General features: G+C 38.8%; 1 protein-coding gene, 1 non-coding gene and 1 pseudogene across 5 annotated transcripts in view; 2 read left to right on the top strand and 1 right to left on the bottom strand.

The window, feature by feature from the left end:
* Positions 1 to 3,633: 3,633 nt before the first annotated feature.
* Paip2b (poly(A) binding protein interacting protein 2B) overlaps positions 3,634 to 27,542 on the bottom strand; it is a 42,126-nt gene continuing 18,217 nt past the window's right edge. For 2 of the 4 annotated variants that reach the window (XM_087215934.1, XM_013074086.3), the window contains 3 exons: positions 13,906 to 14,054; positions 9,013 to 9,189; positions 7,509 to 7,916 (listed from right to left, as the gene is read on the bottom strand). In XM_087215934.1, coding sequence (XP_087072060.1) covers positions 7,860 to 7,916; positions 9,013 to 9,189; positions 13,906 to 14,043 — 372 coding nt within the window. In that variant the 5' untranslated portion in view covers positions 14,044 to 14,054 and the 3' untranslated portion in view covers positions 7,509 to 7,859. Of the gene's footprint in view, positions 7,917 to 9,012; positions 9,190 to 13,905; positions 14,055 to 27,542 lie in introns of all 4 variants that reach the window. The other 2 variants (XM_004849894.4, XM_004849893.4) reach the window with 2 other exon arrangements.
* Positions 22,316 to 26,268, top strand: LOC101722667 (KRAB domain-containing protein 4 pseudogene; annotated as a pseudogene).
* Positions 24,901 to 25,007, top strand: LOC147827105 (U6 spliceosomal RNA). The gene has a single exon (XR_015452955.1). It is a non-coding gene; the product is annotated as a U6 spliceosomal RNA (small nuclear RNA).

Here is a 27,542-nt window from a genome sequence, read left to right as displayed (position 1 = left end):
GACACACCAGTAGCACCTTTGCTATATCTCACAGTCCTAATAACATTGTTGAGTGTTGAGCTTGGAGGTCTTGTTTTTTAACATGCTTTCAAGATTAGGCTCAGGTGTAGACTTCATAAATACTGAGACTTACTTATATTCTTTACATATGGACATCTATCCTCCTTACTATTGTCCAGACTCTGCAATTCCAACTGGACAGTGGAGGATTTAGAGCAGAGTAAAAAGCATATCTTTTTAGTCCCAGTATATGTGTTGAATAAATGTTGTTTGAGAAAATGAAGACAATTTTTTTTGCTCCTGTGCTGGAGATCAAACCTAGGGCCTCATACATGCCAAGCAAGTGCTCCACTACTGAGCTGTATCTCTAGATCAAAAAAAAAAAGATAGTCGTAAAATGCATAAGGTCAGATATCTTCCTAGTTCCTATCATATTGAGTAGATTTGATGCGATTGCTTATTCTGCAATTAGTAAGACTATGTTACACGGGTTACTGTGCAGAAAATCATGAGATTTTTTTTTAGTTTTATCCCATTAAAATTTAATTTTCCTTCACCTAACAAGATACCAAGAGTAATTCATGGGGTACTGTACTACCGAGGCATCCCTGTAACAGTCCCATGACAAGATAAGAGAGCAGTAAGAGCTACACTTAAGAGGCTTTTATCGGGTAGATAGCTACTATAGTTCATTCTTGCTGGAAACACTGAGCTGCCAGGAAATTCCCCTTGTTTTATTCTAGTACATGTGATGAAAGTAAGTACTGCTTGCTTGTTTACTGAAGATATTAAAGCTCATTAACAATACTTTGTTCATACATATATACCAAAGGAGCTGGGGATTTAGCTCAGTGGTTCCACTGACTGCCTCGCAAGCGCAAGGTCCTGAGTTCAATCTCCGGTATCAAAAAAAAAAAAAAAAAAGGAAAAGGCCCTAGTCTGGTCCCATGGTCTTTTTACTAAATGATAAATTCCCTAAAATCATTGGGAGATTCCAAATTAGGTATAAACTGAGCTAAGTACAAGTCACTAAACTTATCTCAATAGCAGGTCCTATGTCTGCTTGTTAACCCAGTAGTCTCAGTGCCTAAGAAAATGGTATGTAGCAGGCTCTCAAACTTGTTAAGTGGTTAACAGGCAGATATGGAATTCCTTTCCTTGTTTTCTAAGTAGGAGGTGGTTTGCCCAAAACAGAAAAATATAGTAATGACTATTCAGTTTTCCTTGTAGCCCAAGGATTCCTTTACCACTTCTTTGTTCCAAGTACTGTATATATATCACCACTAATAGCTACCATGTATTAAGTATCTTTAATGTGCCAGTCAACATTTAAAATTCTAATTTTCATGGTAGCCCCAAGGGGGTGTCATACCTTTAGAAATAAAACTTAGGCCAAATGACACAAATAAAAGTTGGGAAAGTGAGATTAACTCAGGTCTCTGACTTCCAAGTCCATTCTTTTACCACTTTCTAACCCTATTTGGAAGGAAAAATGCAGTGGAAACTGATTATCTTGAGACCAAAAAAAAAAAATCTCACCACATATTTCCCCAATAGAAGGATGATCCATAGTGACCCAACCTTAGGAAAAGGATACCACTGCCAGCAAGTACATTTTATTCTCATTTTATTGAGATTTTCAACAGCTGCCATTCAGTTTGTATAGCAATTTTTTCAAGTGACTTTTTTCCGTTTTTATGAAAATTATTTTGTTTTAAATCCCTTTCCCTCCCCCCAAACAGTATTAATAACTGCCATGTAATGTTTATTTAGGAGGGAAGAAAAGCCAGCTTTTAAACACTTGTGAAGCAGAAACATGATTCTAGACCTAGGCCAGCTGAGGTGCCAGGCTGCCCAGGTCACCATTAACACTTGTCACCATCCACAGCCAGCTGGCGGGCCATGCACAGACCCTCTGGGGCTTCTTATTCCACAAGCTCCATTCCTTTTTCCTTTCCACCTCTGTTGTGGGCCCTCTTTCCCTCCAAATGTGTCCAACAAAGGCAGTACAACCTTTAATACATGGTCAGTTTTATAAATGGAGACATGACACTGTATGTAGAAAGTTCAGAGATTCCCCCATCCAGTCTAGGGGGAAAAGAAACATCCAGCACAGCACTGATGGTTTTACTTGCTTGTCCACTCAAGCACATGCTCATTGAATGGATCTATCAGATGCTTCAAAAATCCTGATGTGTAGCAGACAGCATAAAAGTTGCTTATAAAAAAGAAATTGAAAATTATAAAAATCTGTGCAGCAGCTGAGGCTCCTTTTATGGAACTTCTGATAGCAAAGCTGGTTTTGAAAAGGAATTTCTTTGACATACACAGTAGCTTCCCTTATGGAACTCTACGTTTAGAGGCTTCCATTTGGACCATAGGAAGTTGAAATCCAAGTTTAAAAGGTTCTTTGCTGACATAATGGCATACCCATTAATGGGATATTGTTCAGCCATAAAAAGAACCACCAAAACATGTCACGGACGAGCCTCAAAAACGTGCTAAGTGAAAAGAACCAGATGGCACATAGTGTACGATTCCACTGACGTGAAATGTCCAGAAAAGGTGTATATACAGAAACAAAGTGATGGGGATGGGAGCAAGGGCTGACTAAATGATCATGAAGGATCTTATTGGGAGGGATGAAAACATTCTAAAGCTAAGTAATGGTTATGGCTACACCACTGAGGAAAGTTACTGAAACCACCAACTTATACACTTGAAATGTGAGAATTTACTGTAAGTAAAATATGCATCACTAAAATTGTTTTTTAAAAAAGAACTCCCTGCTTAACCAACCACCTGTCAAGCATTAAGCATTTTTGAAAGCTCACAACAGGACAGAGTGAAACATCTTACTATTTTATAGAAAATATATTTTATTATTTATAAGATAGTAAGATATTTAAAATGTTTATTATTGTGGGGCTGGGGATTTAGCTCATTAGTAGAGTGCTTGCCTGGCATGTGCAAGGCCCTGAGTTTGTTCCCCAGCACTGAAAAAAAATGATTTCCATTTTTTAAAAGTATTAATCTAAAAGTGTTTATTATTTTTAAATAAAAGATAGCCAATAAAAAGGTATAGATATGGGGAAGACAGCTGAACAAATCTTGCAATGAGACTCTTAGCAACAAAATCTGAGGAGGCTTTAAAAAGTTTGTAAAATAAAGATGGTGCATCTGTCGCTTTACAGATTTCTCTCCTGTCCTCTGGGAGGGGAAGTATGCATCTCACGGCTGACACCCTATAAAGATCAATGTATCCATATGTCCTATTCTCATGAATCCCCTAAAAATGAGACTAGGAACAGCAGTAGGGGGTTGGGTTGTGAGGGCTAAAGACCAAGTAATATGAAGGAAATTTGAGTGTTAATTTGGGTAGGCTTCCTGCTCCCTTGTCCCTGCCACAATAGCAGCCTCAGTATGGGAGAAGATGAAAAGGGTGGGGGGATGCTCTTTACAAATTATGACTAACCAAGTCTGTGGATGAAATTCACAGGGAGCAGAGCACACAGGCTGTACCTTACAGAGCAACCAGCAGAACTAACAATCCCTACAGGCAATGAAGAGTGAAATGACTCATGAGGGGAAGTGTGGCAGGAGATCAAGGTCTCAATAAACACCAAATCAGGGTCATTTCACAGGTTTTCTTTATACACTTGTCAAGATAAGGAAGGATATTTACATTATCCTGGAGGAGAGTGGCTGGGAATACAATAGGGGACAAATCTTGGTCAACTTTGTCATTTTTCTACCAATTCCTATACCTCAGTATTACTAGAACCAAACAAAGTTATTAGCCTGTAATACCAAGACCCTTACTGAAAGGCTACCCCACCAGTCACCAGAGGGTGGATTCTGGAACATAGGCAGTTACTCATCTACCTAGGGAAATGGTGGCAGACTTACCTACGGTAAGTGTGCCATAGTGGATTGTTATCACTGAAAGCCCTAAAGTGTTTGCCATCACTGACCTAGGCTTTGCAGGAGTCCTAAGGCAAGAAGATTCATTCCAATTGTTTCCTTTAGCTACATCTCCACACAACTTTCCTAATATGTTAATTGCCATTGTATTCATCTGACCTCATTAGCCTCTCTAAAATCAAGACAAAACTCTGACATAGCAATACATGATTTGGGAAATGCTGCTTAGTATTTCACTAAAAACATTTACTTTTAAGCCATAGTTAGCATTATAATCTCGATTAAAGATATCTTAGCTATGACTTTAGAAACTGAGTTTTTTAAAAGATCCAGTCTTTTCTTTACAATCTTTATGGCCTGCCCTTACATGATACCCAAAAGTCAACTTACTGTAGACAGAAACTGGCCCAAGACCCAGAGCAGCATATGCCCAGGGCTAGGTTATATTCTCCAATTTTCTGTTGCAGTTCAAAGGTCTGGAGAAACTGAAAAGACATTCTTTTAATTTTTTTTTCTTGAAGAAAAAGAAATTATTTCCACCTTAGAGTTTTCTAGTCAAATAAATAATCACAATAATCAGAAATTAATCACTAATAAACTAACACTGGAACCAGCCAGATTGGCAACTGTTAAAAAATACACATTCCATTTCTATATAAATTCTCAAACTTCTAGTTGCCAAAACAAAATAGAGTAACAGCTTAAACTCAACATCAAAATCATCACTTATAAATACCAGCATTGTCATTAAAGGGCAAAAGTGTCCAGCCTGGCTCACACCCAGAACCTCTACTAAGAAGAAAAGTCTGAAATTGAGGAGCCCAGCCCTTATTTGGTGAAAGGCCTATAAAACCCACATGACTTTTATGCTAAGAAGTTGGCAAACTCTTTAGAGGTTTGGGGATTTAGCTCAGTGGTTTTGCCGCCTGCTGCACAAGCGCAAGGATCCGAGTTCGATCCCCGGTACCAAAAAAAAAAACTAATTCCCTTTAAAAAACAAAACTCTTTAGAGGTGAGCCTGATGCCTGAGGGACAATTGTGCCCCTACCTCACAAAATAAATTAAATGCAAAAGAGTTGGGCCATAGGAGCAATCACTGGAGGCGCTAGTCCTATGCCTTAAACAAGGGATCATCTTGCTAGCTGCTTCCTGATCCTGGAGTCAGCACACTGCCTATCTTTGTAGGTCAGGAAACTCTAGCCCTCAGGTTCCAGGTCATCCGGTAGAGTTGTCTTAGTCTTGACCAAATATGCTTTGTGAAACCATGTTGAAGACTGACATCCAAAATGGGCCAGCACAGCAGAGGGCAAGATGAGCCCTCTTGGACCACACTCAGAACCTTAACTTATCCTAGTATCAGAAAAACAAACCTTCAGGATGGACACATAGCCACTCTGGGTCCTTGTAGGACTTTCCAGATGGGTCGCCAAACAAGAGTCTATTATACTCTTTGTGATGGAGATATCCAGGGTCTTGAAAAAGGCTCTTCCTGAAACTCCAACACATTTCCAACAGCCTTCAATTCACCATTCTGAGCTTAGACTGGCTAATGCAGACTGGAGCAGGAACAGCAGCCCCAGGAAAGAGATTTCCTCTATTTATGTACAATGGACCCTCACGTTATGACTGGCCTGACATACAAACAACTTGGGTTACAACCAGAATTTTAGTTTTAACTTATGAACAAAGTCTTGAGTTTCAACCCCAATGCTGGCCACTTGTGCTTCTAGATGATCTCAGATACAGATTTAACCCTTAAAAAATTCTGGAAGGAACATTACAACATCCTTTGTTGTGTGGGGGTTGAGAAATACTGGGCAAATGTCTTTCTAAGGACACTGAGATCTGCCTGTATAAAGGAGAGAGACGTTGAAGGCTGTGTGGAGGAGCTTGAGCCTTCAACCAGCCCTTGTGAACGAACTGAGTTCGTAAGTCAAGGATCCACTGTACTTCCAATGCCCTTTCCAACAAACCCAGCTGAAAGTTGGAGTAAAGAAGTTTCTTTATTCAGAGTCCTCCCTCAAAAAGAATTAACAGTTGCATTCTCTTGAGCAGAAGCTTTGGAAATTAATGTGCATGTCTGGCAATGCAAGTTCCCTAAGCTACCCTTCCAACCTTATAAACTGAGGGAAAGATGTAGGTTTGTATTTTGAATTTGGCATTAGCCTGTACCTGTTCAAAAATGTCAACAAGGGGCTGGGGTGTATCTCAGTGGTAAAGTACATTGCCTAGCATGTGCAAGGCTCTGGATTCAATCCCTGTTACTACAAAAAACAATTCAACAAGTGGGTTCATAAGAACAAGAATTTCTTCCACTTTCCACACCCTAGTCCTTTCCTTCCAACCTCTGCCCTATATCCACATACTGAATTTACACCAACTTTATTTCAAATTACATGATTTTTCCTTTATAGGGCACCACACAGCCCAGTAGCAGTCATACAAAGGCCACTACATTCTCAGGCCTCTACAAGTCCTTGTCCTGAGAATGACCAGAACTGGACACATTCTCTTTCACACATGACACCGCCATCTACATCTCTATACATAAAGGCAGCTCTTGGTGCACAGGTTAGTTCCTTGGGAGTATCAACCAAAAAACCTCAGCATTATAGGCATGGAAGACAACAGGAGCTCACCTAGAGAGGTCAACCTAGAAAACTCAAAAAGCTGGGTGTGTGGGAATTGTAACATTTGATAATACCTTTAACTGTCTCAGAGGATCAGGTTCAATCATGTGGGCCAAGAAGGACTCCCAAGTCATTTCTCAATTCTTTTGCATAATCCTGTAAGGTGAGGAGAAGCATACACATTGTGTAATGAGCTTCTTGCTAGTGTCCTGAAAAACATATTTCCTTGAAAAAGTGAATAACCTTTCTGAGGAAATTAAGATACCAGGAGAACCAAGTGTTGATGGGGTTACAATATAATAATACTAAAAAAAATAGTAAGTTGTCCTAATAAATTTAAGATGCAAAAAATATGATTCAAGGATGATTTCTCCAGGCCAAGCTGATGGCCAGAAGGCCTCTCATATACTTTTGGTAACATCTTAGAAACAGTAGGGCTGGGATGGAAGAGTCAAGGGGAATAGACACCATGGGGGGGTCAAGATGGCAAATCAACCCAAAGTTCTCTTTCATCTAATAAGGATCTAATGGTAGCTGTAAATAGAGGCTTAAGAATAGGACAATAGTTACTAAATGACTGAAGTGACAATCACTATGACAATCTTCCCCTTCTTTTTACAACTTTCACCAATCTTCAAAAAGTTACCATAAACCAAGAATAGCTCTTTTTGGAATGGGGTTTAGAGCAGGGAGATAGGAGCTCAGCAGGCCATTGAGAACCCCAGTGCATTGTGGAAACCCCAAGGGTCATGGCAGCTGGGCTTCCTCCTCTGGTTTGTGTGATCTGTTTCTTCAGCTTGAAGAAACATTGAGCTTAATAGACTCCACAAGTAGATCTCTGCTGTTCCTTGCTCCTGGTACGTATACAACAGGTGAGAAGGGTATTTCTAAAATACCCTACTTTGCTTGGTCAGCTTATTTTAATATAGACAGCAGGACATTCTTTTTTTTTTTGGTACCGGGGATCAAACTCGGGACCTTGCGCTTGCGAGGCAGGCACCAGAACCACTGAGCTAAATCCCCAGCAGGACATTCTTGATCACAATTTCCTTAACTCAGAAGAGCTAATTTGAAACAAAACAAGAAACTGCTCCAAATAAAAGTCAGTAGAACAAAAGAGAAATAAATACTCAGAGGCTTGTAGTAAGACTGAGCACATTAGCCACAGTACCCATCTAAACCACCATTCCCCATCCCGGCTGTGTACCCCTTGCCCACCCCACCCCCTCTTCAGCTCTGCCCTTTTGTGCACTGCTATCCCCAGATGTGGGGACAGGTAAGTCCTTCTCGAAGCTTTCTCTTGAATCAGTACTTCACTCCTGGAATAAACTCCTTGGCATCTGGGTTCAGGTTACTTTTGCTCTGAAGAAAAAGAAAGAAAAGAAAAACCAAGTGATAATAAATCCCAAGGCAACCTACACTTTACAAATTATTTTCTCCTCACTTCTTTTTTTGGAGGGGGGTAGTGCTGGGGATCAAGTCCAGAGCCTCACACATGCTAGGCAAGAGTTCTTTCACTGAGCTACGTCCCTACCTCCCTGCTGCGCCCCCTTCCCCTTTCTATTATAGCCAGTACCGTCCTTTTAGCCTCATGTAGTGAGAAAAAGAAACTTCCTGTAACGCAGACTGGACTGCTCTCAGTTGCTCCTAATATACTCAGCCCTGAACAAGCTCATTTTCTCTTTCTTGCTTTAGACTCCATTCCCTTCATGATTATTTTCCAAAATTTCAGCAGAGGCCTCTAAGTTCAACTCCAAAAAGAATTCTTCAATTCACTGAGTACATTAACTTGGTGAAAATAAGGGTATTCTATGAAACCAGTCAGGTCACCACAATCTCTATTTTTCTTCATCTTTCTGTACTCTCTTTGGTTATCTACTCTCTTCTAATTACCTCACACTTGGGAAAACTGCAGGTCACAATCATTCTGAACATGATTTGTGTGAGAACTATATTGCTCACAGAATTCTGATACCACATAAACATGGAAACAGGGAATTCATTTACCTGATCTAATTATAAGCAGAAATGGCCTCTCAGGGGAATATTCCTTCCAAAATGAACAGGTTATTTTATAACAGAATCACTCAGAAGTACAGTATTTTAAATACACATTTGGAGGACAGTAAAAGAGAAGGACAGTAGCAGATGATCATTTGAAACCAAACTTCTTCAGTATTCAATATTTTATCCTTCAGCCCAGTTCTTGGAAAAGCCCACTGGGAGAAAATTAAAGTTGGTGACACTGGCAACACTATTACTTTCACAGTGCTCTGTGAGGAGCAACATGCCTTCACTACATCCTCTCATCAATTTCTGTCTGAGTGGTGGAGAAACAGCAGCTAAATTGGCTCCAGAGAAAATCTGCTGAAGGCTGGAAGGCCAGAAAGAGAGTCTGTGACTCCAAAACCTATATTCTTTTTACTACGTCACATGTGGGATTATACATGGTGCTTACCAAAATATCTTCAGAATCATGACCATCGCTGACTGACAGTCCATTTAACTGTTGCTGCAACTGTCCCATGGCCTGAGGCAGGTCACGTGCTGGAATAAACCAGTCTTGGTCTTCCTCATCTAGCATCTCCTGAAAGCAGCGGTCCAGGAAGTCTTGCTCCTGCAGCTCCTCCTCCACCTAGCAAGCAAAGGAGAGCAGGAGAGATGTACTAATCCAGGGGACTCATCCCTTCCATGGTTTTCCCCAATCCTTTCCTTTCAGAGGTTATTACTCTGAAACTAAGAATGATTTTGTATAAAACCCAAGAATTAAGATGTTTCTAATGACTGCCTAGAGAAAACAAAATTTTAATTTTTAATTTTTTAACTGAATTCCAACAAGACTAAAGAGTTATCCAAAATAGCAGAAATCCTAGGTCTTCACAGATCTTGTAAGAAATATAATATGTGACAGATATTTTCCATTTATATAGCCTTACAGAAATTCATCTTATAGGGCCAGGGATTTAGCTCAGTGGTTCTGGGGCCTGCCTCACAAGTTCAAGGTCCTGAGTTTGATCCCTGGTACCAGAAAAAAAAAAAAGAAATTCATCTTACAGCTTGAAATTCTTTTAGAGAAGGAACTCTTTTTGAATGTCCCATTTTGTGGGAAGTATGCAAAAGAGACAAGTAGTGTATAATTACTACTTGGCTAGTGAACATTAAATCAAAACCAATCTCAGCTCCTGGCCAAGTTTTCTAGTAATGACACCCTTAAGGTAGAAAAATAAAAAGGTTTTAGAACCTTAGAAAGATACAAAGAATGCATTTTGGCATATCACTGGAAAAGTATCCCATCAATGCAGTATTCTCTCAAAACAAGAAATACATATATGAATATATAAACAATTTCATATTTCAAATAAAGTAATATAAATCTAGGATATCTTACACATCTTTGCAGACACTGTACTCTTAGTAAGACTATAGTACATTCTGCGGGTTTTTTGTTTTGCTTTTTTTCTGAGATGGGGTCTCATTTTAGGTAGTCAGGCTGGCCTTGAACTTGCCATCCTATTGCCTCAGCCTCCTGAATGCTTGAGATTACAGGTGTGTGCTACTATGCCAGGCTCACTCTGCAGATTTTAGTATGACTTTACATGGCTTCCTAATTCATATTTGGTAAATCCCTCTTTCCTTCAGTCTGCTTGGTGACAGATACACAGTTTACTAGTGCCACCACCAGTCAGAGTCAAGCAAAAGATAATTCAAATTGGCCTACTCTTACCTCATGAATTCAGAAGAAAAATCACTTGTAGCAAGACTTAAAAAAAAAAAGTATTTCAATGTCACAATTGGCCAGACATTTTCTTAATCTCAAGTGAATTATAGTTATGAAGTTCTTAAAATAACTACAGCAAAACATTTCCAAGCTACAAGATTTAATATGACGTTGTGTTTGAATATGTCCTGATATATTCTCTCTCAATTCTTTTTTTATCCCCCCACCCCACCCCTGCACTTGGTACTGAAACAAGGGGCCTTGTGCATGCTAGGTAAGCACTCTACCACTGAAGTACACCCCCAGCCCTCCCCATTCTTTTATATATTCCCTTTCTGAAGGATTTTACTTCTTATGTTTCTGTTTTAAGGCTTTACCATGTGAACCCCCCTTTTTTTGTACCAGGGATTGAATTCATGACCTTGCGCTTGCGAGGCAGATGCGGTGCCACTGAGCTAAACCCCTGGCCCATGAACCCATTTTTTAATTGTAGCAATAATCCATTTTCTTTATATGAGTTTTCAAATTAAAACTAAGAACATCAAAAGAGACAAAGGTCACCCTTAATCTCAACACTCAGACATGGATGAATGTTGTTGATATTTTGGAATATACCTATTGTGACTTTTACTTACTAGACTTTCACAGGAAATTGATAGGAGCTTAGAGTAAAAAAACAAAAACCCTAGTTAGAAATGTATATGCAAAAGAACCGTAAGATTTAAAAATTCACCAAACATTTTTCATATCTTTCCTCATGGTAGATAGATGAGTGACAACATATATTACAAATTACATGTAGTTAGTTTTTGCTTTTTTCAGCCCCTGAGTCTAATTTTTCCTTTTCTCTTAAAAATTCTGTGTTGAGTGGGGCATGGTGGCATACACTGATAAACCCAGAACTCTGAAAGATTTAAAGCAGGAGATCACAAGTTTGAACCCAGCCTGGGAAACTCATTGACCTGTCTCAAAATTTAAAAAAAAAAAATTATGTGTGTAGGATGAGGGATTTATTTCATAATTATAACTAGTATGTTTGATCTTACTTATTCCCTTCTTTCCTGAGTTATACTTCCTGAGATCGTGAATAAGTGATATTACCTTGAGAATTTGTAAGGGTTTATATCTAGATGTCCCCACAAAGCCTCATGTGCTTATAGATGGGGCTTCTGGGAGGTGATTGGATCATGGGGGCCTGACATGCAGCAGTGGACTAATCAGTGGACTGATTAGTGGATTAGTCCACTAATAAGTTTATCGCTAATATTGGAGGAGGTGGGTCACTGGGGGTGTTGCCTAGAAGGGTGTATCTCCTTCCCTCCTCCCCTGATATCTCTCTGCTGCCATTCCATGAACTATTTCTCCTCTGTGATGCCCTTCTGCCATGCCACCCTGCCTTGGAGACAGCTGACTATGGACTGAAACTTCTATAAATTGTGAGCCAAAATACATCTGTCTTCCTTTGGGCCAAGGATTTAGCTTAGTTGTGCGGTGCCTGCCTTGCAAGCACAAGGTCCTGAGTTTGATCCCAGCACATCCTGGCACCAAAAAAAAAAAAAGAAAGAAACAAAAACCAAAATACATCTGTCTTCCTTTGAGTTGTGGGTGTTGGATATTATGTTTTAGCAACAAGAAAGTAACTAAGACAAAGTTGATTCTTTTTCCCCTGAAAACTACACTTCAATCCAATTCTATCAGCCTCATACTCAATGAATTATCTTTGCAGATTTTAGTATGCCTTTACTTGGCTTCCTAATTCATATTTGGCAAATCCCTTTCCTTCACTCTGCTTAGTTTTGGGGGTTGCAAGGTTTTTTTGTTTTCGGTACCAAGGATCAAACTCAGGACCTTGCACTTGTTTGCGAGGCAGGCGGCAGCACCACTGAGCTAAATCCCCAGCCTGTAAGGTTTTTTTCATACCACTGTCTTGAGTTGCATTTTAAGGAGAAAAAAATTGGATTCTAGCTAGCAACCCTGAAACAGTATCTTTGACTTTCCAATAAAATATCTAAGAAAAAACAGTAAGATGAAACAATTTGATAGTGATAACCTACAGCTCACCATAGTGAAAACAAAATAACCTACCAGGGTACAGGGAGAATTGATATCAATCAAATCCCAAATCCTAAACACTCCTGTTCTCAAATGAAGGACAATAAGGCTTCTCTGAAATACTATCAATCTCCCACATTGACATCATGTAATAGTTCAAAATAATGTTGTCAAAGTACTATTTCCTGTGAAACATTAGGGTTGGGAAATTTGAGCAAACAATTATTTACCTACTCAGCCCTTTTAAAGGCCTGCTATTTACTGCAATCATTAAAGTTGCCAAGGATATAGTTGTCATTGTTTTCCTAGTACTCAAACAACAAGTTATAATTTTTAAGGCTCCTAAACTGTTTTTCATCAAGCTCTGTATGTGTTGTGTGTGTGCATGTGCGCACATGCATATGTTTCTGCAAACTAGCTTTTCAGTACTTTTCCACACACCTGCCCAGGTGTGCTAAACTACATAGAAGCTCACAGCTGATCCAAACTACAGACATCTGGCTCTTAATAGTCCAAATCCTAGTTGGCAGGATTAAGAACATGTTGAGTATAATCACCCAGAACAAATGGATTATGCTTTCTACAATCTATTATTATTCATTCAGAGGCTAGATAAAGACAGAGTGGAACAAGGAGGTCACCACAAAAGCCAAATACAACTATTCTAAAACCCCACAGGAAATATATTTATCTCCACTCTGAGTTCTTAATTGTCTATTACATCTGCATTTATTCTCAAAATGAAATGCAGAGTATCACATTTCCTATAAGCAAATAAAATCAATAACCGCCCAAGTATAGAAAAACTCACTACCACTGTACTGTTCCTTATTTTTCCACAGTTCAAGCTATTCATTTCATGCTAATCATATGAAATCATGCTAGGCATGGTGGCACACGCCTATAATCCTACCACCTGAGAGGCTGAGGCAGGAGGACTGGAAATTTGAGCCCAGCCTGGGAAACTTAGAGAGACCTTATCTCAAAAAAGAAAAAAAAAAAAAGGTTGACAATGCAGCTCAGTGGGAAAGCCCAGGGTTTAATCCCCAGTACCACACACACACACACACACACACAGCTGCAGTCATCACAGGCCCTCAATCCTCTGGGGTTAGGGAGAGTCCTGTTTGATTTAAACTCTAGGAATCTCCTCGAATGTTTTATAATCACCTACAGAAATGCAACAAACAATCTAGTCAGAATGACGGTGCAAGCAGGGCTTCTCCATAGCAATTACTTCGTAACTTAATATCATAGTGCAAATACTATTATACAGAATCTATTTAGTTATGCATGGGCTGGCTCATCAGGTAAGAATTTTCAGCTTAAATTGATTAATTTAATGGCTTTTGTCCTCTTTTAATCAGCATGGTAGAGAATTATCAGTATGTTCCTGGATTGGTCTTGTCTTTTAGCACCTGAAGATGCTTCTTAGTTATTCTAATTGAGGCCTCGAAGTATTTTTTGAAGTCATTGTAAAGGCAACTGCACCCACTTCTTTTGTCTTTCTTTTTGTCACAGTGACAGTAAAATATTACAGCTAAGTTGCGTGTAACATTAGGCTTTCACTTCTTTCTTCACCTGTCTGTTGAAATCCTCTTCGTTCTCCATCCACATGTACTCTGCAAATGGGTTTTCCTTCTCATCATGGCCATTGAACCCCTGGTCCTCTTTGGATTTTACACTGGGTGATGTATTTGCCATGCTGGATCCATTCATTATGATAGACTCTAAACAGGAGCAAAAGAAAAGTTAAAAAGAAAATAAAGATCAAGAAATGTAAACCTAAAACATCCTAACTTTTAAAGTAGCTTTTAAGGCCAGGGATTTAGCTCAGTGGTTTTGCCGCCTGTCTTGAAAGCTCAAGGACCCGAGTTCAATCCCCAGTACCAAAAAAAAAAAAAAAAAAAGTAGCCTTTAAAGTTCTGAGCCAAAGATTTTAACTTAAATGAAGAGAAACTGTTGAACTATAACTGTTATAAAAATCAACTGCAGGGCCGGGGATTTAAGCTCAGTGGTTCTGGCGCCTGCCTCGAAAGCACAAGGTCCTGAGTTCGATCCCTGGTACCAAAAAAACCCAAAAAAAACAACTGCATCCCCTAGAGATATCTAATTATAGATGTATAATTTTTTTTAAAGTTTTAGTTTATTAGTACATGTATGTAATGTACATAATGTAATAGTACATTATTTGTGGGAAGTTGGTACACGTACATGACACATCCCAGTTCTTTTCTCATCCCCTATCCCCTCTCCCCCCTCCTTCTATCTTTGATACCCTTTCCCTTTGAGAAAGATCTATCTCCCTACTACCTATCATCTATCTTTTGTTTTGCTCTTTATTTTTACTTTGGGTTTATCATGTAAGAGAAACCATGTGACATTTAAGTTTGTGTGTCTAATTTATTTCACTTAATATTATGGTCTCAAGATGTATCCATTTACCTACAAATGACTCAAGTTTATCTTTATGGCAGAGTAGTACTCCATTGTGCATAAATGCCACATTTTCTTCATCCATATATCTGTTAATAGACATATAGTCCACTTCCAAGATTTAGCTATTTGAGGGCTAGGGATGTAACTCAGTGGCACAGCACTTGCCTGGCAAGTGTGAGGCCCTAAGTTTGATTCCTGGTACCAAAACAAAGAAATAAAAGATTTAGCTATTATGAATTGTGCTGCTATAAACATGAGTATGTATGTATTACTAAGGAAGTGAAAGACCTCTTCAATGAAAACTACAGTACTCTGGAAAAGGAAATTGAAGAGAACATCAGCAAATGGAAAGATAGCCTCTTTTCCTGGATAGGCAGAACCAATACAGTCAAAATGGCCATACTTCCAAAACTGATAATACAGATTTAATGCAATCTCAATCCAAGTTCTAACAGCATTCTTCACAGAACTGGAGAAAACAATCCTAAAACTCATATGGAACCAAAAGAGACCCAGAATAGCAAAAGCAATCCTGGATAAAAAGAGCAAAGCAGGAGGCATCACCACCCCAGACCTGAAGTTATACAGTATTACCATGCTACTGTGATAAAGACAGCATGGTACTGGCACAAAAACAGACCTGAGGATCAATGGTATAGAATAGAGGACACAGAAACAACCCCAAGAACATTCAACTATTTGATCTTAGACAGAGGGGCCAAAAATACACACTGGAGGGAAGACATCCTCTTTAATAAATGGTGCTGGGAAAACTGGCCGTCCACATGTAGAAGACTGAATCTAGACCTCTATTGCTCACCATCTACTAAACTAAAATCAAAATAGATCAAGGAACTAAATGTTAAACCACAAACACTCTGCTGGAAGGCAAAACTTTAAGTCATAAGGCATAGCAAGGACCTTTTGAACAAAACCTCAGTTGTTTGATTCTCCAAACTACAGGAAATAGCTTTGAGAATCAACAAATGGGATCATTTCAAATTAAAAGATGTATGATTCTTGAAGGATTAAAAAAATGGTTAGGCATAGTCTTTCTAGATAAAAGCAGTAGGATGGAGTAGAGGATAGGAATTTTCAAATGCCAAATTCCTCTACAACCTAATCAGAATACCTTTCTTAATGTTTAAATAGGAAGAGAAAGTGTATTCTTAAGAAACATTGGAAGCACTACCTGCTCTTTTTCTGATTCTCAAGCTCATTTTCTTTAAAATGTATTTCAAAAAATAATACATGTTCACTGTATTGATAAGCAAAAAGGAGAAAAAATTCACCACCCATCCCACTATCTAGAGTTTAGAACAGCTAACAGTGTGGTATGCAGAGCCTTCCCAACACCCCCAGTGTGTATGTAGATACAGATAATATGCACACATTCCCCAAGTATCCATTCTTAATAGTAACAGGATCATAGGACACATGATGCTCCACTATTTGTTTTTTCTCATTTCTGTCAATGTAGCCATACTATCTTTTGGAGTGTGTCCAATGTTTCTGTATTACAAAGCCTGGATGAACTTCTTGTGTTCTTCTTTTCTAATGATTTCCTGAGAGTAGCTCCTAGAAATGGAACTGCTGCATTGGAGAGGGTGTTCATTTTTTTTTCCTCCCAGTACAGGGAATCAAAATCAGGATCTTGCACTAGCCAGGCAGGCATGGCACACTGAGTTACATCCCCAGCCCTGTGTTCAATTTTTTGAAGGCTCTTGATTTATTACCACCCTGCCATAAGAATTTAAATTCCCCCTAGTATTATTTAAGTGCCTGTTTCCTCACATTGAGTATTGTTATTTTAAAAACCATTCCCAGTCTTTTAAGAGAAAATCTGTATTTTTTTGTTTAAATTTCTTTGATTTTTGCTGGGGCTGAATATTTTAAGATATTTGAGATGTTTGTTTACTGGTTATTTTTCTATTGAGATATGTAACTTTTCCTTATCTTTTGTAAGAGCTTTTATTACATTTTCCATAATTAAAAGTAATTAAAAAATACTTTATAACTAAATTTTCATTTTTTGGTCTTTCCTTTCCTTTCTTTTCTCTCCCTCTTTCTTTCTCTCTTTCTTTCCTTCCTTCCTTTCTTTTGAAACAAGGTCTCGCTGTGTAGTCCAGGCTCACCTTGAACTCACAGCAATCCTCCTGCCTCAGCCTCCCAAGTGCTGGGATTACAGGCATGTGCCACCACACACAGCTGCCAAAATTTTACAACTATAATAAATATAATGTTTATTACATTTGCTTAACTTCTTGATAGTTTTTACTAGGTTGAATTTTTGTCTATGACTAGTGTATGCCTGTCTATGGCTTTTAAAGGAGCATATATATTAAGAGTTATTTATTTTGGCTTCTAGATCTATTTTGGTATTTTTGTTACCATTTGGAATAATGCCTTTTTGTTGTTGTTGTTGTTGTTCTTTACCTAAATCTTAACTATTCTTCAAAAAACAGTCCAGTCTTTACTAACTTCTTTCCTTCTCTAAGTTGTTGTACCTGGGGAGTATAATGTTAATACTACTTAATTGTTCGTTTCATGTGCATAATGTTTTCCCTTCCAATGAGATTCTCAACTCCTGAAAAACAAGACTGGCATGTATACATATTTGTGACTCACTATATAGTATTAGGGATTCCATAAATACTTGTGGTCTCGTACTTTGGCAACTTTCTGTATCCCATTTCCTTTCTACCACAACTCCATTCCCACCCAGACTCTCCTTGAGGCTTCTTTAAATTTTCTTTAACATATTATTTTCCTCTTGTTTCCATCTAGTCAACACTCTTGAACTTTTATTTCTCCTTCTCTTTTTATTTATTTATTTATTTTTTGGTACCGGGGATCAAACTCAGGTCCTTGTGCTTGCGCAGCAGGCGGCGAAACCACTGAGCTAAATCCCCGGCCCTTACTTCTGCATCTCGGTAAACTAAAAACTTGTTTTAGCTTTTTTAGAGTTTCTGCAATTTCCTTATCTGGATGGACATCAGAAATGTAATCTCATAAAAAGACAAGGCAAAATTGTAAAAAGTAAAGAATAAATGGAAAACTCATTGGTAATTCTAAAACAATTTCATTTAAAACAAAATCCATTTAATTCATCATAGGTTTAAAAAGGAGACCTAGTATGAAATACATCTGTTTAATATATTTTAGATAGAGTCAAAAGTAATCAAAGTCTATTCCAAATAGATTCATAGTAACAGTTACATAGGGTTGGGGAAGAAAGGAATAGAGTGTATAGTTCTTTATTTTACCACTTCCATTTCAGCATAACAATTAATAGAAGGAAGTCTTGAAATGCCAGGGCAAATCTATAAGTAAGCATGGTATTCCTAAGCACAGAGACTTAAAGGTCCTCAACTTTGGTGGACAGCAGGTTATGCTGTATTATATCTCCAAAAACTTATTTGGCAGTTGTTTACAGCCAGCAGTGATTTCTCCCCAGCAATATGGAAATCATCCATAGAGAATCAGGGTTCAGTTTTCTAAAACATTTGCCTTCATCCAAAAAATAAATCCTGACCGCACATGATTGTATGGAAAAAGAAGGCAAAGAAAGAACAGAATAACTCAGCTGACTTAAGAGCTAGGTGAAGCAGACAGAGAAAATTGCAGGATGTACATGTTCATGAGAAAGGGAATGGAAAATTACCATAAAGTCAACATGGGGATGTTTATTTTGGGTTTTATCCATGTTTCCCAGTTCATAACTCCCATAGTGTTTGTTATTTCAGTATGGCTTCAGAGCAACAGAGGTGAAAGAGAGTACTTCTTTCTCTCCTTTTATCTTTCTCTTTCCCTCTCCCTCACTCTACCTCCCCTCCCTCTTGACCCCCCCGCCCCGTTTTACCTGTTCATTTCTTCCAAAGACAGCACAGAAACTAGAATTTCTTTTTCATACCAGGTCTTAGGAACTAAAACTATAATCTCTACTCCCCCTTCTGTCTTAGAGCTGGCCATAAAGAAATTCTCTGACCTATCTTGTGTAATAGTAGATCACAAGATCCTCTCTTTAGAAAGGGTCCTGTGCCTTAGCAGGGAGGAAGGAATATGTTGCTAAGACAGGAAAAGAAGGATCTCAACAGACAGGCTTTGCTGGATCACCCCACTCTATCAATTAACATTAGATCACATATGCTTTTTGCCCAACCAATTTGCTACATGGTTATCCATACTTTAATCATACTTATGCAATAAAGTCTCAAAAAAAAAAAACCTCAACAACACAAAAAGAATGAGTTTGGAGAGCTTCTGGGTAGCTGAACATGTGGAGGTTTATAGGAAGGTGAACAGAACAAGAGCTCATCCGTGTGCTAGGAGGTTGGTGTACCCCAATTCCACTGGGATGGAAGTTCTTGGGCTCAGAATCCTTTCAAACTTCACCCTACATATCTTTTCTTCTGGCTATTTATCTGTATCCTTTAAAATATCCTTAATAATACTCTAGTAAAATAGAGTTTCCCAGAGTTCTCTGAACTACACCAGCAAATTAATTAAACCCAAGGATGGGGCTGTGGGAATCCCCATTGGAAACCAGTTGGTCAGAAGTTTTAGAGGCCTAGAAATTCTGACTGGCATCTGAAGTGAGAGCCAGTCTGTTGGGACTAACCTCTCATTCTGTGGAATCTGATGCTACCTCCGAGCATACAGTGTCAGAATTAAATTGGACTGGAGAGAGGATGCCCAACTGAGATCTACTGAATCGCTTGCCTATTGGTGGGGAGAAAACCTCACACGTTTTGGGATCACAGAGGTGATCTGTGTTGTGAACATACAATAGGAGAAACTGAGTACTGTATGTCTATCTTCAACATTATGGGATTACTAAACTTAAGGGAAATACTTAAAAAAAAAACCCACACATATGATATTGTTAACTAGGGAAATGGTTCTCTCAGTGTTGTACAGTGTTGATTTGTATGCTATATCATTCAACTGGTGTCTTCCACACAACTGGAAAGTTTGGTTTCTCCAAACAGCAGCAATCCAACAACAAAATAATTGTATAGTGTTTAAAAACTTAATAAAATACTTTCATATCTATGCTGTGATTTAAGGGACATAATCTATTAAATCTCATTTTAGGAAAATCACTCCTATGGTGCTATAGTAAGACCAAGAAGAGTACCAGATTCCAAGAAGAGGACCAGTATAGTAAGACAAAGAAGAGTACCAGGGTTACAAAATTCTTCTGTGTTATTGAGTTAGTTTAAGTACAAGACTGGTTTATGGGCCTACTGAGTAAGAGCGAACTGGTACTTAGTGTTCCTTGACTTTATTAACACTTTCAATTTACTAGGGAACAGGATGATTTTGTTGGAGACTGGTAACTCCCAAGGTGGCATACGGATGTTTTCAACATGAAGGAAACACAGGGCAAAATAGAATCATCGCCTCTAACAACCCAGATTCTCCTGTTCCCATTTTCATGTATTATTCTCTATTCCCACATCTTCCACAGCTTACCATCTACCATGCTTGAATACAATGTTTCTCTAGTCATTCCATTTTACCATTTCAATTATTATTTCACTTGATCCTCACCACATCAAGGCATATCCTCATGACAGTCTAGTACAGTGAAAAAAAAATGTCCAAAGCTTTCAGAGGTGGAGAAAACGCTTGGTTTTATAAAATGGATTAAGAATCAGAATGGCTGCCATGTTGCTGGCTATGCTACAGGCCCACATGACAAAGAAATGAACCATGTTGTGTCAGCTTAAAGTGCACCTTTCTACAGTCATGCCTTCAGATGAAATAGCAGCCCTTGGTTGGCAGCCTGAATGCAACTTCACAAAAGCCTCTAGGGCAGAGACACCCAGCCAAACTGCTCACAGATTCTTGACCCATAGAAAATATGCTATAATAAATATTTGTTGTTTTAATTCCTAAGTTTTGGGATAAGTTGTTTTAGGATAATGTATCTAAGATATTTCAAGAATACATGTTCCATCAGTTCAACACTTTGAACACCCATGGCTTTCAGATCCAACATTCTCATACTAAAAACTAGCTATTCTTTGAACCTAAATGATATTTTTCAGAAGCTATAAACCCACTCTCTCTCCATGCTTACAGTTTGACTGTAAAAATATTTGGGACTTCTGACTGAATTAACTAGAAAAAGACTGTTAAAAACTAGTCTGTACTATTGCCTCCTATATAGGTAGTTTCATTACTCCATTCCATCTAATACCATTTTTTAAATTAAAGGTCACAGATAACAGCCTTTTCTCATTATATCTTAGCAATTCAGGTCATTAGATCAATCCACTCATTCATTAATACCTGAGTGCCTATTTACACTAGGCACTGTGTTTGACTGGTGATTTGGCAGGGTACCTAGTCCTTGCCCTGGCAGTATTTACATTCTCTCAGCAGAGAAACAAGTAAATAACTAAGAATAATTATGATTCTCACTGTAAAAGGAGAAGTAAAAGGGCCTACTAGAAAACTACAGGGGGACTCAATCTAATCCTAAAGTGGACAACATTTTTACTGGTAATTGAAAAATGTAAATTAATTAGCAATAAGAAGAGGAAAAGAAATATGTGTAAAGACTCAGCAGCAGGAGAGAACATTTGGGGGACTGAAAGAATGTAGCTTGAAACCGCACTGAGCAGGCTTTAAAATATTATTGAATTGGTTTATAATTTGACTATTGATTAAAATTATGGGTCAATCCAAGGCCTACATGTGACCTGCCAAATGAGCCTTTGAGACAGAATTCCCTATGCCAACGGTCACAGTTGGGATCTCAATGACTGATGATACTGTGATGTCTTTAATGGCAAGAAAACACCTCAGCTGAGGAATTATGACTCTGTGCAGCCATTCTCCCAGATCAAACATTAGCTAAAGATAATGCAGGTGGCTCATTAACTATGACCTGCAAGATAACACAGGTGGCTTATTAATTGTGCCCTGTTCTTCACAAAATGCAAATGTTCTTCCCTTTTACAGCCTGGCTCATTAGTACCTTAAGTCCTGCTATTCCTTACATCTGCCTTTACACCCTCCTGCTATGTTGTGTAAACAACAAATGCCAACAAGTCCAGAGATCACGGTCTTAGCCAGCAAAGTGCTAAGAGCACGTGGTCTTAGCCAGGAGGGAGCTAAGATCAGAGCCCAGGCCCCCAAGTAATAAACAATTCTTTATTTTTTGTATATTATTCTTTCATCTTCTGCTGTACCCTGAGTCAGGCGATTGGGCATCCCCCGATAACTGGTCGGGCATCCTTCGATTGTAGGTATGGATATAGTAGGAGAATGACAAGGAAGAGATGGGGTTGAACAGGAAGACGAGGCCAGATCATACAAGACCTCTGAGACTACACAAAGGATTTTGGACTTTATCCTAAAAGTAGTGAAAGCCACTGTACAAAGTTGTCCAGAGCACAGTGACATGATTCAAATTATGTTTTGAGAATATTCAGGCTTCTCTGTGGAAAATATGAGTGGAGCGACAAAGAGATGAGACCAGTATGACAGCTAATGTTCTAATCCAGATAAAAATACTGTGGCTAGTTGGGTTACAATGATGGCAGTAAGAGAAGATGGGCTACAAAATGATTTTAGGAGGTTTTGGTAATAAGCTGGATGTGGGGAGCCTGGGTGAGGAAAATACCAAAGATAATTTTGGTACAAGGAACTGGGTGGATGGTAATGTCATTTACTGAGCTGAGGAACTATGTGGGAAGAGCAAACTTTTCCTTGGTAGTGATAGGGGGTTGGGGTACGAAGGGTGATGAGTTCTATTTTGGACATGTTAGGTTTGCAATGCCTCCAAAACACTCAAATGATGATATTAAGTAGGTTGGCTATATGTATCAAGAAACGGGAAAGTCTGGCTCCATATAGAAAGTTGGAGTAGTTATTTATAAATGGTAACTCAAGCCATGGAACTAGAAGATACTTCCCAAGGAGAAAGAACAAAGTGAGATGAAAGAAGATCTGCGACCCAGCTCTGATGTGTGTGAACATTTTAAAAGTCAAGCAGAGGGGGCTGGGGATTTAGCTCAGTGGTTCCGGCGCCTGCCTCACAAGCACAAGGTCCCGAGTTTGATCCTCGGTACCAAACAAACAAACAAAAAAAGAGTCAAGCAGAGGATCAGTATAATATGAAAAGACGCTGAACAGAGGCTAGAGTTGAGAAGGAAATCAGAAGACAGTGGCATTACAGAAATCAAGGCAACACAGAATTCCAGTGTAGTGGATTGACTGGAAGTCCCCCTATTCCCTATATATATCTATGTCCTAATCCCTAGAACTTGTGCAGTCTACCTTATTTGGAAAAAGGGTCTTTGCATGTGTAATTAAATCCAGAACCCTGAGATAAGGAAATCAACCAGAATCATACAGGTGGGGCCCAAGTGTAATGATAAGTATCCTTATAAGAGAAAATTAGATTTCAGACAGAAGAAGGAAAGGCAGTGTGTCCACAGAGGCCAGAATTAGAGTGAGGCAGTCACCAGAAGGTGAAAGAGACAGAGAACAGATCCTCATCTAGAGTTTCCAGGGGGAACATGTTAATGCTCATAAACTGATTTTGGACTATTGGCCTCAGAACTGTGAACAAAGCAATTTTGTGTTTTAAGCCACCACTCTGTGGTAATTTGTTACAACAGGCACAGGAAACGAATACATTCCCGTGAAGTGGGGGCTGCTTTCTACTTCTCAGGCTGTTCTGTGACTAAATAGCTATCCCTCACAGCTAGTGACAACTCGATTCTGGAATCTGTTTTTGACAGGTTAAATTACTCAAGGGGGAAAACTTCACTTCTAGGAAATTTTTAATGTGTTCTTGTTTACTATTTTAGTGCTTAATAATACCAGGTAGCTATAATATTCTCATGTGCTATAGGCTAGGTATAAAGCTTGTCACAGTGGGATCATCTAAATTGGAAGAAATCCATACCAGGGAGTCCAACAAAAATCACCAACAGGGGCTATTTCCATTTTATTTGACAGGGTTGTTTTTTCGGGGGGGGGGCATTCTTTTACCATAGCAATCAATATAGGGAGAGGGAAGCCAAGCAGCATAAATATGTAATATGGTACAGAAAACTCATACATAATACATATATAATGAGGTAGAAGTCTTTTCAAAAAGGGTGATATTTTGGGTGGGAGAAACTCTTTGAAAGTTAATTTGTTGAAGAAATGTGTGTCCATGAGGTACCAAGGCAGGGCAAAACTATTTCCTAGGAGAAGGTGAAATGTTTCTCTGGCTAATGGGAGTACAATCCTGAAATACAGTGAAGGAGAAAAGTAAGCCAATATGGTATGTTTCAGAGGGTGAAAGGCCTTGCACTGTGATAAGGACTGTACTTTAAAGACAGTGGTGTCAAACCTATGGCATGTGTGCTATTTGTTTTTCTTTGAAGATGAACAATGTAATATATGAGTTGTTTTTTCTAAACTAAAACTCAGTATTCAAGTTTAATTGCAGTGTTGGCACTTCGCGATAAATAATGGATTTTAGGTTGCAGTTTGGGCACTCATCTCTAAAAGATTCACCATCACTGCCTTAAGACCTCCAATTTTTAGTAAACTACTAGGTCCATATAAAATGTAGAAGCCTGAGGAGTGTGTGTGTGTGTGTGTGCGCACATGTGTGTAAACCACTGAAAAGTCAGGATTTTATGTCTGTTGTAAGAGTGAAACTAAAGCAGACCACGAGTTGAGAAAGCATTTAAGATAAGATCCCTGAGACTTCTAAGGGAAAGAGAAGACTCTGTTAGACATCTGAGTTATGTACAGGAAACAAGCAATCTACCCAAAACCAAGAAGAAAAATAAGAATAAAATGACAGCTCCTTTAAGTACTTCACTAACTTCCTCTCTTTTAATCTTCACAATGATCCTATAAGGCAATGGCTGATAGGATCTGTTTTTCTAGTGAATTCTCTGTCTTCTGGAGATTCATTGAATACTCTGCCTAAGATACAACTTAATAAGTGCCAGAACTTAGGTCCTCCTGACTCCAAAGCCCATGGTATGCTCTTAACCATTACTCAGTTTAGTTCCAGAGGGCTATGGTGACAAACTGATTTTTTTCTCAAGTACTGCAAATAGGGGTATGGAGCTAGGCTAAAGAAAAATGCTATTCAACAAAAGGACTGCTGTGCTCGCTTCGGCAGCACATATACTAAAATTGGAACGATATAGAGAAGATTCGCATGGCCCCTGCGCAAGGATGACACGCAAATTCGTGAAGTGTTCCATATTTTTAAATAAATGTTTGCCATTCTCAAAAAAAAAAAAAAAAAGGACTGTTGAAGTCTTTGGAAGGAAAATATAAGCAAGGTCACATCACCTGCTAGGGTGTTAAAATCTAAATAAATTATATTCCTGCCATAAACATATAAAGCTCCATTTAATCTGAAGCTTGCTGGTACTTTTAAGATGAGAAAACAGGCCCCATCAAACAGGTCTATAAGTCTCTTCTCCACAATTCCAATTCCCAAAAAAACAACCAAAACTAAAAGTTTTTCATATACTTCATATCGAAACTCAGCTGACAGTAAAACATGACCCAAACTGACGTGAAGCTATGTATAACCTTTATTTATCCCATTTAGTGTGAATACTCCTGCTTTACTCGGAAATAATGTGCAACAAAAGGTGCTGCCCCCAGACTCATTGGGGCATTAAATAACAGAGAGAATGCATCTTTCTAAAATCTGAAAATTTCTGAATTCTGAATCTCATCTAGCCCTAAGGGCTTCAGACCTTCTATAGACCTGTATTCCAAATGTTTTAAAAACAATTTCTGAAGCAGAAGTGCTCCGTGGACCAGGGAAGGTGGACCCTGCTCACACTGGCTGTTTTCCTCCACAGCTGATCTTTGGGGCCAAGAAGGTAGACTGGTGCGGTAGTGCTGCGATTAGCTTCATTGCAGACCAAGAACAACCCAACAGAGAGGTCGATAGCTGTCCCAAATTACGGTCAAGTGCATACCTGAGACCACTGCTCACCAACTTCAGACTCCAGCCTATCTACACCCCAGCTTCTTCTGTTAGTTTGAGAAGACCCAGCCTGTGGCCACAGGAGACCTCCATCCAGCAGAGCAGGATGGCTATGTCCCAGAATCACTGAGCTTCGGGGATGTGTTTGTGGACTTCACCCTGGAGGAGTGGCAGCAGCTGGACTCTGCTCAAAAGGACCTCTACAGGGATGTCATGTTCGGGAACTACAGCCACCTGGTGTCCGTGGGATATCTAGTTGCACAACCAGATGCAATCTTCAGCTTGGGACAAAAAGAAGAGGCCTGGGGGTCAGACAGAGAAACCCAGATGAGGAGCTCTCCAGATGTATCCATTTTTGCCTCATGTATTTTGAAGTGCTGTTATTAGAAGCCTGGCAAGTTGATGGTGTGCCTAGATAACTACAAGCAAAACCAAGACAACCCCCTGTAAGATGCATTCAGAGTCATGGAAATACTGAAGGATGAAAGGGGCCATGAATGCAGAACATGCAGAAAAATCATATATCTGAGCACAGACTTTGTTTATATAAGACAAAGACTCCCTAAATATTATTCATGGAGAAGGTGCTCAACATAATTTAAACTTTCATAGTTAAAAAAAAGCTATGTAAGAAAGATAATAGGTGTAAGTCATATTGGAAATTATGCCTCCATTCTAATCTTGATAAAGTTAAACCTGCAGAGAAATTCTTTGAAACCAATCAATAAGGAAGAACTCTCCACCATAAGGAAGCTTTTAATAAAAGGTAGAGAATTCAAGCTGGGGAGAAACTCTGAATGTGGAAAAATATTTATCCAGAAAGCATGCCTTGTTGTGCATCAAAGAACTCACACTGGAAAGCTGTGAATCTGCAAAAGCCTTCAGCCAAAAGTCAACCTTCGAACACATAGAATTGAAAAGCCCTATGAATGCAATGATTGTGGGAAAACCTTTATCCAGAAGGCAACACTCATTAAACATTAGAAGATTCATACAGGGGAGAAACTTTATAAAAGTATTAAATGTCCAAAATCTTTCAGTGTGAAATCAACTCTCATTGTACAACACAGAACTCCCACAGGAGAGAAGTCCTGAGAATGCAGACTGTGTGGCAAGGCCTTCAGGGGAAAGGCCTCTCATTAAACATCAAAGAAATCATTTAGGAGATAAAATGTAAAACCCATGAATAAACCTTTAAGTGAAAAAAAATTTTCTAAGAATGATTAGATCAGAGGTACTCAGTCTCAAGGATTTCATAAACTATAAAATTTTTTAAAAATATTTTGAAAAAACACAGGATTATAATTTTTAACTGCTAAGGATGGTAAAAACATCCTTACCAACATCATTTTATAAAAGGCTATTTCTATTTATTTATTTATTTATTTATTTTTGGTACCAGGGATTGAACTCAGGACCTTGCACTTGTGAGGCAGGCGCAGGCACCACTGAGCTAAATTCTCCAGCCCCCTAAAAGGCTAATCACCAAAAAACATAGGAAATCCTTAATTCAATGCAGAAGATAAATTGTTAAATTGAATAAATTTAATTTTATGAAAAACACTATGTGGCCCTTATTTTTCTTATTTCACAGGCTGGTGAAAATTCACCTGAGGGCCAGGGATGTAGCTCAGTGGCGCTGAGCCTGCCTGACAAGCACAAGGTCCTGAGTTTAATCCCCAGTACCAAAAATTGCCCTGAGACTAGCACTGGTGCGATCTGAGGCACAGTACCCTGCTAGCTACATAAATCCTTTGAGGAAGCTGTTAAAAATGCAGAAATACTGCCCTCCCCCTGA

This window comes from Heterocephalus glaber, unplaced genomic scaffold (genome assembly GCF_053883595.1).
Source record: "Heterocephalus glaber isolate CG9 unplaced genomic scaffold, H.glaber_assembly_v1.0 deba00001456, whole genome shotgun sequence".
NCBI lineage: Eukaryota > Metazoa > Chordata > Mammalia > Rodentia > Bathyergidae > Heterocephalus > Heterocephalus glaber.
Note: the sequence above shows the minus strand (reverse complement) of the source record. Positions and strands in the feature narration are given on the sequence as shown.